The sequence below is a fragment of the Marmota monax genome, unplaced genomic scaffold, assembly GCF_021218885.2.
Source record: "Marmota monax isolate L192 unplaced genomic scaffold, Marmota_monax_Labrador192_F-V1.1 WCK01_AAM20220418_F8-fsc00329, whole genome shotgun sequence".
NCBI lineage: Eukaryota > Metazoa > Chordata > Mammalia > Rodentia > Sciuridae > Marmota > Marmota monax.
This window is the reverse complement of record NW_026692083.1, coordinates 249,035-261,342: the sequence shown is the minus strand read 5'-3', so window position 1 is coordinate 261,342 and position 12,308 is coordinate 249,035. Positions and strand designations below refer to the sequence as shown.

Genomic DNA, 12,308 nt, shown 5'->3' with positions numbered 1-12,308 from the left:
CAGACCTCGGCCAAGATGCACAGAGAGTAACTCACACTGGTCTCAAGACCTGTAAGACCTATGAGACTGTTGGGAGAGAAGCAGGGGAAATGCTTCAGCTCATGCTGTTGGCAATGATTTTTTTAATGAGATCTCAAAAGCCAACACCAGCAAAAGTCTACAAACAGGAGTACATCAGACTAAAAAGACTTCCACACAGAAAAGGAACAATCCGCACAGTGAACTGCAGACCTGCAGTTGGAAGAACATATTTATAAAACACACCTCTGACAAGAGGCTAACCCTAAATTATACAAGGAACCCATCCAGCTCACCAGCAGAAAAGGAATACTGGATTTTAAAACTGGACAAAGGATCTGAAGAGATATTTCTCAAAAAAGACATAAGTGGCCAACAGATACACTTAAAAAATGTTCACATCAATGGTAAGCGAATAAATGCAAATTAAAACTGCAGCAAATATCACCTCACTCCAGTACAATCAACACCAGCGAGAAGACAAGGCAAGTGCTGGTTAGGATGTGGAGGAAAGTGACCCTAACACAGTCAGTGGTGTGAGCTTTCCATGGCTAGAACACCTCACCTGAGACAATCGACTTAGAAAGACAGAGGGCTGGTTTCGGCTTATGATTTTGGAAGTTCCAGTTCATGATCAGTTGGCGTCCTTTCTTCAGGTCTGTGATGAGGCAGCACATTATGGCAGGAACATTGGCAGAGCAAAGCTGCTTGCATGATAAGCCAGGGAGGGACGAGGAAGAGGAAGGGGTTCAGGTCCCACCATCTCCTGCAAAGGCAAGTCCTCAATTTCCTAAACCCCTCCCACTAAGCCCCACCTCCTATAGGTTCCACCACCTCCCAATTCTGCCACTCTAACAGGTAGATCTTTGGGGACACTTAAGAGCGGAAGTATAGCAGTGACAACGTAACTTAGTAGAGCCACTATGAAAACATTATGGAGAAACAGAACAATTACATGATCCTGCAATCCCATGGTCAGGTAGATATGCAAACCCCATAACATCAGTATGTTGAGGAAACGTCTGTACTGCTGTGTTCATTGCAGCATTATGAAATCCACCTAAGTGTCCATCAGGGGATGAATGACACAGAAAGTGTGGCGTATCTACACACAGTGGAATACTATTTACCCATAAAAAACCAAATCCTGCCATTTGTGACACCATGAATGACCTGAGGACGCTGTGTCAGGTGAAATAAACCAGATGCAGAAACACTAACACATGTGGGTATCTCACTCATTTACGGAATCTAAAAATGTTCATCTCATAGAAGTAAAAGAACAACGGTGGTTCCTGGAGTTTGGGGTGGTGGATGGGAAGATGTCCACTTGTTGGCCAAAAGGTGCCTCATTACAGTCAGGAGAAATCAACGTCAAGAAACCTGTTGTACAGCAGGGGACCATAATCAAAGATTTTAATACTGCATTCTTCTCCATGTGAACCAAGTGGTTATTACAAGCTCTTGCCATAATAACTAATTAGCTACGTTTAACCGTTTTACAATGTAGAGGTACTTTAAAACAGTACGTTGTGCCTGATTAAACATGCAGTTTTATCTGTCAACTCAAAACAAATTTAAATAGCTTTTTTCTGATACATTCTTTATTATTCTACTAAGCCAGATGCTGAAGAGATTTTTAATGTGAATAATGAAACACTTTTCAATTTTGTAAATTGGAAAATATTACATTTTTAGACAAAATTAAAATGGTATATTCTTAGTGTAATTTTTAAATAAATTAATAAGTATATAAGTATTTTTAAATTGTCCTCAGTTGTAATGTTAAAAATAGTGTCACACGGGTTAGAGGTGCACCCCTGTGATCCCAGTGACTCTGGAGGCTGAGGCAGAAGGATCATGAGCTCAAAGCCAGCCTCAGGGACTTGGCAAGGCCCTAAGCAACTTAGTAAGATCCTGTCTCTAAATAAAATAGTAAAAGGGTTGGTGTGAGGCACAGGGGCTAGGCACCATGGGTTTAATTCCTGGTAACAAAAAAGAGAAGAATAGTGTCCACAGGTAAGAGGCACTGCTCCTTAAGACGCGTTTTAGGACTCAAAGGGACGCTGAGAAGAAAGCTGAGGAATAGCAGCCTTTGAGCACCTGGAGGCTCAGACCCCGGCGCCTTCCACCTACACAATGGCCCCGCGTCAGACCACCCACTGGAACTCTCTTTCCTCTGGGGGTTTTTTGAGAGTCTTCAGTTCATCTGTGCAGCAGGAATGATCACTATGATCTGTCAGTTCAGTGAGCAGGGCCAAGTTTCCCAGCGCCCCATCGCCCCAGCTGTGGATTTATTTCTGAGGCACGAGAACTGCGTTCTCCTCTTAGTTCTTCCAGCGGGTGTTCGCTGAGCACCTCCTACACACCAGGCAGTATATGAGCCTCCCAATGACCAGGATCCACAGGACCAAGCCCTCACCATGCTGAGGTCCAACCAAGACCCCGACTTTCATGTGGCTCTATATAAAACACACATTTAAAAATCAGTGTTTATTGGATCATTACTTCTCTAGACTCTGTTGAACATAGAAAAAAAATGGCTCAAAGTTTATATGATCTTTTTTAACAGAGTCAAGATGATGTGCACTCTTCTGAGGATATAAAGAGACAGAATCAAAAGGTAATACATCCTGTGTCTGTGACCCAAAAGCCACCCTTTGTAGACATTCTTATTTACACAAAACCTCTAGATGTGACAGGTGGCATAAGAGAACGTGCACAAGTGTCCAACAGCCTGGAGGGCACTGTCTCAGAGTCACAGTCCTCAGCCCCCCACCCCAAGTGCAGAGCCAGGAGAAGAGGCAAGATAAACTGAGCCTCGGCTTGCCAGAGGAATGGGATCGGCCAGGACTCTGGCCAGAAACCTGAGTAAGCAACCCAGATCCCTATCAGTGTAGATGAACACATTTTAAAAAATGCATTGAACCACAACGTTTCACTTGGAAACAAACAATTAAAATATCACCTCTGACACCAAAAGGTAATTTATGACCTCTTTTTGCAGAATCACAGTAATTTCATTGAGCAGAAGGAAAGAAAGAGCTTTATTGCATACACTCGAAAGAAACAACCAATAATAACATGAAATTTTAGCTTACAACTACAACTTTCAATATTCTTTGAAGAAAAACATTTGCTTTCAATTTTAGGAGTGGCCGGAGCTGGGGAACTCAAACTTGGTTTGCAATTTCAGCACTTTGGTGCAAAGAGGATAGATATCTTGAAACACTATTTTTTTATTAAAAAATTATCATTCTGAATTCTCCTTAGATTTTTAAATATATAGAGAGAACAGTAAATATTAATGATAGCATTATTGATGTTACTTAAAGTTAAAAATGTTACAGGCATATCATTCCCTTTTACTAACAAAATTACTGATAATTATTTTTAGACTTTGTGCCTATTTAATATACTACTTTATGTCTATTAATGTATTAATATTGGCAGCATTATTTAATATATTTATGCTAGCTGATTTTTGCCTATCTAATGAGCAAATAACAAGGCACAATAAACCTGTAACAATGAAAATTTATTCTCATTCTCCACATTGTTCAAGTGAAATGTAGTGCACTGAATCACACACCCACACCTAATAATATAATTTGCTTTATAAATTAACTAATTCATCCAATGTCTGGAATTCCTTAATTGTCTGCCTTTAATAAATATTTGGAATTAAACTCATCAAACCTCTCTATCTAAGACATAATTACAGAGAAGAAAGGTAGAGGCAGGGGGTGGGTTTGGAAGAGAGAGAACTACAAATCAAAATAAAATTACATGTGAATCACGATGTCATGACCTGAGCTAAACCATGTAGCTCCTAAATTAAGATATTTTAAAATAAATAGATAAAAGAAGATAATTTATCTGGAAAGCCTCTTAAGGCAATGTATGTAAGATAAAATTGAACCCCATCAGAATTACATCTGTAAAAACTGTATCTCTATTAAGAATCATATCTCTAGGTCTGCTGTCCTCCAAGCTATAAATACGCTGAGATACAGCTATCTATGATTTTTAAAAAAAAAATAGTCCCAGGGAATTCAAACAGATAATGATAACAGATGAGCATTTAAAATGAGGAAAATCCCCCACCTCCCCCAAAAGGAGAGGAATGCAAGAAAACAATCACAGGGGCCTCCAGTCGCTGGCAGGTTGTGCTTGGGCCCCAGCCAAGTATCACAAACCACATTTGATATTCTGTGTTTTTGGCCGAGTGACAGACACCGGGATGTCTTGGGGGGGAGTGAGAAGGGAGAGAAAGAACTTAGAAAGTGGTCAAGGAGAGCTTGCAGAGTGCAGCTGTATGGATTCTAGCTATCACCAGAACCACAGAGCGAGAAGCTGAACAGAGAACCACGTCGGAGCAGCAGAGGCAGCAACACAAGGTGTCCCCAGGAAGGCCGCACTCAGAACCCTCTAGGCTTCTGCTCTAAAACGTCGATGTCTTACCACACAGCAGGCAGAACAGCACACGCCATGGCACTAACCACACAGTTTCGTCTCAAGAGACACAGCCTCCAAGTTCTGATCATGCACAACATGTTACGTGCTTTAGTTTTAGACAAAAGGGGGAACGACTGCCCTCAGTCAGAAGACAGTGCCTGCAGTGCGAAGGCAGACCAGGCAGGGATCTCCCCCAACTTGACTCAGCACATTCAAATGACTCACTGTCTACCAACGGCCAGCCCTTGCTGAGGACGCGAAAGTTAATACCATCCTAATATGAACTGCCACTCTGTGGTCCAAGACCACTCGCCTCAAAAAGCCAGGGTGTCCTTCCGGGTGCTACCAAAGCTCTTCATTTTGGAAGGGGGAGTTCTTAATGCTGAAACTACCCGTCCTTTAGCAGACTTTCTACTGAAAGGCATTGAGGCCATTCACTGATTAAGCTTACATAAATAGGTTTTATTTACTTCTGAAATGACTCTAAAGATTCTCCTTAGCCTTCACTATGAGATTGCTCCGGAGAGAACCATGAAGTGAAAACACGTCTGTCATTTGTAACCAGAATTCACACTACCTTGTATGACATTCTTTGTTAGTCTTTATGACAGAACATTTTTGTGTGCTCCTCTTTATAAAATTAGCAACAAAAACATTAAGGTGAATGATTATAGAAAGTAATTATAATGAGGACAACCTTCATAAAAGCACATCAACAAATAATAAATGGTTGCAAAAACATTACCTCTGCTCTCTGTGTTCTGGGGAAAGCTGAGGATTTCTCTATGGCATAGACATCCACCAGATAAAGACAGGCTCCTTGCTCCCGGTCCAGTATGGCGGCCGTCTGAATCATGCCCGTGTGCCGTCCAATGGTGAAGAGACGTCCAACAGTTTTTTCTTCACAACGAACTGAGACAATGTAGTACTCCACAGGGGCTTCGGATCCCCTGGGACTAGCTGCTTCTATGGAGATGACATTGGTGCCAATGGGTTCTCCTTCCTTCAAAATAGTGATGTACTTGGGTTGAGTAAACACAGGGCCCTCAAGGCCCTGAAGAATGACGGTCAACTCAGTGGTCGATTTCCTCCGCTCAGGGCCCAGGTCTGTTGCTGAAACTATGAGATTGTAGATCAGCTGCGAGGGCACCAGCGCTGAAGCCACTCTCAAGTCCCCGCTGTACCGATCCACAATGAAGGTGTCCGTGTCCCCGTTGACGATCTCATATTCCACCTCTCCATTGGCACCTTCGTCTGGGTCAGCAGCCAGGATTGTCGTCAGGACAGAACCAATCACAGCTGAGGGGTCTGCAGCAAGGGCGTTTTGTGAGATGAACATTGGGACATTGTCATTGAGGTCTGTCACCAAGATGGTCACGTTTTTCAAAGCATACCTTCTGGTTTCTATTGGTACAGCTTGGTCATTGGCTTTTACCGTCAACTCAAAGAGGTTAGCAAATTCCCGGTCTATTTCAGCGCTGGTGTAGATAGTCCCTTTGACCCCATCTATGCTGAAGTGACTGCCTCTTGGCATCTGCTGAATGATTGCATAGGACAGCTGCCCATTGATGTCTGCATCTGGGTCCTGTGCCGTCACTGAAAGGACAGACGTACCGATGGGAATGTTCTCGACTATAGACTTGAAGATATCTCCAGGAGGGAAGCTGGGAGGATTGTCGTTAAAGTCCCTCACATGTATAACCACTGACATTGTGGATGAACGAGGGGGCCTTCCTTGGTCTTTTGCAGTGATATTTAATTTATACAAAGACTGTGTCTCAAAGTCCAATTTTTTGGCCAAAAATATACTCCCGGTGTTCGGGCTGATGCTAAAAGTCCCGTGGTTGTTAGTCCCAGTGATGCTGTAATGTAAGTCAGCATTGTCACCTGAATCAGAATCAGTTGCAGTAACAGAAGACACAAGTTCACCAATTCTCATGTTTTCCAAAACATCAACAAACAGTGTCGATTTAGGGAAAGAAGGAGTATTGTCATTTTCATCTAAAACATCAATGTGTAGGGTGCAGGTTGAATTGAGGGAGACTGTCCCTGAATCCACAGCTTGAATTACGAGGGAATAGGCAGGTGTTGCTTCATAGTCCAGTTTGCCAATCAGTGTTACCTGACCAGAGGCACTGTCTACGGCAAACTGTCTTTCTTCATTTCCTTTGATTACAGAATAATGAATAAGTCCATTACTACCTTCGTCAACATCAGAGGCAGATACTCTTAAAACCTGTGTCAGGTTGGCTGCTGTCTCTGATATTGTAGCTTGATAAAAGTCTTTCAAAAATTTGGGAGCATTATCATTTATATCCTTCATGTAAACATGTACCGTGGCCTGATCCTTGAGAGACTGAGGGAGGCCTTGATCTGTTGCTATGACTGTAAAACTAAACACCGCAGTCCCTCTCCGCCTCATGAGAGACTCCCTGTCAAACTGACGGGTATTTGTAATTTCCCCAGTGATGGCATGCAAATCAAAATCTGGTTGCACCATCTCAAAAGAATACCTTACTTCTCCATTTGGCCCAAAGTCTTTATCCATAGCACTTACTTTGCCCACAAATGACCCAGCTTTCTGCTCCTCTTCAAAGTAAAATGTGTAATTGGTACTGTTAAAAAGAGGTCTGTTATCATTTACATCTTCTAAAATCACAGTGACATTCACAGTAGCACTAAGGGGTTCCACTGCTCTGTCAGAAGCAACAACCAGTAAAACATATCTGTCCTGAAGTTCACGGTCCAGTTCACTTTTTATATACAACTGACCATCTGGGAATATGCCAAAAGCACCCCCTGTGTTCCCTTCAGCGATGGTGTATGCAATCTCACCATTTGCTCCTGAATCTTTGTCAGAAGCCTGCACTTGAAAAAACCGAGAATTCACAGGTTCTGACTCAGAAAGGGTGACCTCATAAGAGAGCTGGTCAAACACTGGTGGGTTGTCATTTACATCATGGACATAAACCGTTAAGATGACACTGGAGGAAAGCTGTGGGACCCCCATGTCAGATGCCAAGATCTCTATCTGGTAGGAGCCAGTGTGAACATCCAGGGGCCCTAGGAGACTAATGTTACCAGTCTTTTCGTTGATAGCAAACAGATTCTTGGCATTCTGCTTAAGGCTGTAGGTCACCATGCCATTGACACCTTCGTCGGGGTCCACAGCTTTGGCCTGGAAAATGCTATGACCTGCCTGCCAATTCTCCACCACGTTCACACTCTCTACTGCCTGAAGGAAATGAGGAGAGTTGTCATTCAAATCCTTAACTGTGATATTCACCACAGTGTCTCCAGTCACTGTGCCCCCACTGGCTACTACCTTCAGCTGATAAAAAGACTGCTCTTCTCTGTCAATCACACTTGCTGTGGTCAGCTGCCCCGTGACCTGGTTGATGGAAAACATACCTTTCTGATCCCCAGTAGTAATGAGATAGCTGATATTGGAATTGAGATCCATGGTGGATGCAGACACACTGCCCACATGGTACCCCACAGCCACGTTCTCAAACACAACGAAGCTGTAGGCAGCCTGGCTGAATACAGGTGGGTTGTCCTGAGTGTCCAACACTGTGATGGTTACTATTGCCTGGCTGGGAGATTGCAAATTGCCACCATCAGTAGCCACTATTTGTAACTGGTAAGCTGTCTTTTCTTCTCTATCTAGGGCCATTCTTGTAGAAATGACCCCACTCTGAGCATTGATCTGAAATCGAGATCTGTCCCCAGCAGATATGCTGTATTTGACAGTTCCATTGGGACCCAAGTCTGGGTCAGTGGCAGACACTGTGGTGATATAGCTGCCCCCAGGCTCATTCTCCTGAATATGGGCGAAGTACTGGACAGGATAGAACACTGGGCTGTTGTCGTTCATGTCCAGGAGGCTCACGTTTATGCGAGCCATTGATGACTGGGGAGGGGAACCTAGATCTGTGGCCAAGACCACCAGGGAGTAGAAGGCTTGCTCCTCTCTGTCCAAGGAAGAGATAGTACTCAATCTCCCAGATACAGGATCCAGACGGAAGGACCTCTGATCACTCTCAGCCTCTTGTAGTGAAAAGCGCACTGTCCCATTGTCACCTAGGTCCCCATCAGTCGCCCCAAGCACCAGCAGTTCTGTCCCTGCTGGGGCATTCTCAACCACAGACACATCATACCCTTCAGGCTGGCTAAATACTGGCTTCTCGTCATTCACATCCAGGAGATTCACTACTAGCTGAGCATAGGACACCTTGGGGTGAACTCCCTGGTCCCGGGCACTGATATTCAGTACAATCTGTGAAGCAAGTTCACGGTCCAGTCCCCCTGCAGCCCCAGTGGTCACCAGGCCACTGTGTTCACTAATACGGAACCATCCTAGTCCATTGCCAGAGACGATGCTGTAACGCAGATTAGCATTGAGACCAGAGTCGCCATCAGTGGCAGACACCCCACACACATAGCTCCCTGGCGGCGCCTCCTCGCTCAGGTTTACTCTGTACACTTGCTGTGCAAAAACAGGGGGATGATCATTGATGTCATTGACAAAAATCACCAGGCTTGCCACGGAAGAGCGCCCCTGCACCTCTGCGCTAGGGGGCGCCCCATAGTTATCAGAGACCGAAACGGTGAGATTATAGGAAGGAATGCGCTCGCGGTCCAGGGCGCTGGCCACTTTGATTAGGCTCAGGTTTGGTACTTTGCTTCTCTGCACTTCAAAGTGGCGCTGCTCATTGCCCCCAAGGATCTGCACGGAGATGTTCCCGTTGGCTGCCGGGGAGTCTGCATCAGTCACCGTGAGCAGAGCCACCACCGTGCCTACCTGAGCATTCTCATCTACCGAGGCGTAGCGCGAGGTGGCAGGGAAGTAGCGGAACTTCACCACCGGGTCATTGTCATTCACATCCAACAGCTGAATCAGAGCTTCAGCGCGCCCAGTGAGGGAGGGCACGCCTCGGTCCATTGCCTGCACCGTAAGCGAGTACTGGCGCCGGGCCTCGAAGTCCAGGGGCTCTCGCACGGTGATAAGCCCTGTCTCTGGGTCCATCTGGAAGGGGGTCCCCTCGTCCTGTAGTCGATAACGGATGTCAGCGTTGGTACCCTCGTCTGCGTCCGCCGCCGCCACCTGGAGGACGGTGGAGCCCACAACCGCATCCTCAGGCACCCCCGCCTGGTAGTGGGAACTGCCAAAAACCGGGGGATTGTCATTTATGTCTTGCACTGTCACATTTACCTGAAGGTAGCCCCGCCGCTTCGGCTCGCCCTTGTCTTCCACCTCGACCAGGAGCTGGTACTGTGGCGTGACCTCGCGGTCCAGTCCGCCCTTGGACACTAGATGCAGGAACGCGCCCTCGCCGCTCGGGTTCAAGGTGATGTCCAGGCGAAAGCGGCCGGCCTCGTTGCCCTTGATGATGCGGTAGGAGCGGTGGTCCACACCGTTGGAGCCGATGTCCGAGTCAGTGGCGGTGTCCAAGATGACCTGACGTCCGCTGCTACTGTCCTCCTTGAAAGTGACGACGATGGAGGGGTCCGGGAAGACCGGGGCGTTGTCGTTGAGGTCCCGCACCAGCACTCGCACTTCAGTAGGGTAGGTGGGCGCGCTGGAAAGGACCACCAGGTTGATCACGTCGCTGGGCAGGCTCTCGCGGTCGATGGTGGCGGTGGTGTACAGGGCTCCGGTGCTACCGTTTATGGCAAACAAGGCGTGGCTTTCGCTGAGCCGGTAGGTGAAGCCGGGGCGCGTCTGGATGGTGCCTACCAGAGTGCCTGGAGGTTGCTCTTCCAGCACTTGGAACACCTGGCGCTGCTCGGCCGCGCGGACCCAGGCGGGCCCCGGGAGCAGGGACAGCAGCCAAAACACTCGAAGGAGCCGAAAAACTGAAACAGTGTGCAGAGGGAGCCACCGGCGGCCAGGAGTCTTGTCTGCTGCCAAGTCCATGGTCCTGGATCCCTGGGACGGTGTGCCGAAGAGAAGGAAGGGTGAAGGAACGGAACAATATTTACAGAGATGAAGAAGCGCCAGCCAAGATCCAGCGCGGTCTGCGACCTCTGCTATTTCAGAACAACCCCAGTCCAGCAAAAGTTAGCCCCATTAGCCAAAGGCTCCAGGTAGCCAGTGGGACGCGAAGTGCAGGAGAGATGCTGTGGCCAGAAGCGGCAGGGCATCCCGCGGGACCCTCCGGGGAGTAGAGGTCCCAGAAAAGTTTCTCAGACCTCTTGCATTCGCCCCTTTACTTCGTTTATTAATCCGGAGTCTGAGCCCTTTCGCCCGGGCGGATGTGAGTTGGAAGAGGCCGCCTGTGTTCAAGGTTTCTGAGGAATCATTGCAAACAATTCTCTTCTGAAACTTTAGCACTTACCCAAAGCGCAGGAACTCGAGAGGGAAGAACAAACACCTTGGTGGCCTCGGAAAGCGCAGCTGCGCACCGGGGAGGGAGCGGTGGGGAACCGGAGAATCGAATTCCTTTCCCCAGTGCTGAGGAGGAGCAATTTCCTCGGTCCCCACTGTGGAGAGCCCGGCTGCAACGCCCCTCCGACAGCGCGGCGGCACTGGCCGCCGAGGCCCGGGCGGCGGCGTCCGCGCGCCGGCAGCGGGGGAACTGCGTTCCAGTCTCGGCTCTGGCTGGGGGCTCCGGCACCGGGAGCGCTCAGCTCCGTCCCTGGCCCTCCGGCAGCCACCGCCGCCGCGGCCCCTGCTGCGGCTCCGAGCCCGTGGTCCGGCACAGGCTCCAAGGCATCTTTCACCACTGCCGCGGCGCCTGCCGCCCCATTATTTGTACATCCAAACCGAGCGCAGGTCCCCCTTTCTTCTCGGCCTCGCGGGGGTCGGGCAGGAGCGGCGCGCGGTCCCGGAGTCCCCTCCCCTCAGCATGCCAGGGGCATCGCTCTCCGGCGCCTCGCCCTGCCCCGGTTATCTCTGCTTTTATTGTCCCGTGTCAGTTTCACTTTGTAATCCACAAGGCGTTTGTGCCGGGCGGGGTGGCCGGTCCCTCTCTCGGCCCCTTCGCCGTCGGCGGCGGAGACCGGGAAGTGGGCGGCTCGGCCCGCGCCTGTCAGCGCTGCGCTCCTCCCGGCTGAAGGCTGCCTGCCGCGGAGCGGGAGCGCCGCGAGTCCCTCTCTGCGTCCGCCTGGTCCCCCACTCTCCCCGCCCCTTCCCCGCTGCACGCACACACACACACACGCACACACACTCGCACACAGCGCGTCGCCGGAGCCCAAACAGAGGGGGAGGGCAGACCGCGACCTGGAGCAGGACTCAGAAACTTTGCTCGCCACTCATTGATGCCCGCACTTTAGTTGGCCCGGACTCCCCCTGGCTCCCGGGGCTGTCACCTACCGCCCCTCCCTCCCGCAGCCCCATTGGGCCCGAGCGGGTCGGCCCCGCCTGGCACTCCTACCGCGGGCGCCCTCCTCCGCCCGCGCCCTCCGACTGGCTCCTCGGGATGCTAATCACTCCGGCCTCCCGGGGGGCTGGGGGCGGTCCGGGGTGGGAGCCCGGCAGGCGGAGGCGCTAAGAAGGGGGTTGAATTTTTTCCCCCTTTCTCTTTTTTTTTCCCTTTTGGTCAAATCTTGGCCGGCGTCAGCGCACTAACAGCAAAAGGCTGCCGCAGAATAGATGGGGGTGGGGTCAGGTCTGCAGATAAATAACTTTAGTGGCAGGGTCTGGGGGGAGACCGCTGGGTTGTTATGCTAGTAATAACTCAGGGGTAAGGGGGTCGAGAGAAATAAAAGAAAGGCGGGGGGCGAGGGTCTGCTAAAGCGGGGAGGAAGGATTAAGCAAAGCCTGTCTGGGAATGCACAGCGCCGATTTGCGTTAACCGTTTCCTGCCCCTTCTCTGTGAATGCAAGGA

General features: G+C 49.1%; 1 protein-coding gene across 1 annotated transcript in view; it reads right to left on the bottom strand.

Annotated features, from left to right (window-relative positions):
• The window catches only part of Fat4 (FAT atypical cadherin 4), a 153,723-nt gene extending 141,970 nt beyond the window's left edge, over positions 1-11,753 (bottom strand). The window contains exon 1 of the mRNA XM_046460489.2: positions 5,222-11,753. Coding sequence (XP_046316445.1) covers positions 5,222-10,396 — 5,175 coding nt within the window. The 5' untranslated portion in view covers positions 10,397-11,753. The remainder of the gene's footprint in view (positions 1-5,221) is intronic.
• Positions 11,754-12,308: the final 555 nt, after the last annotated feature.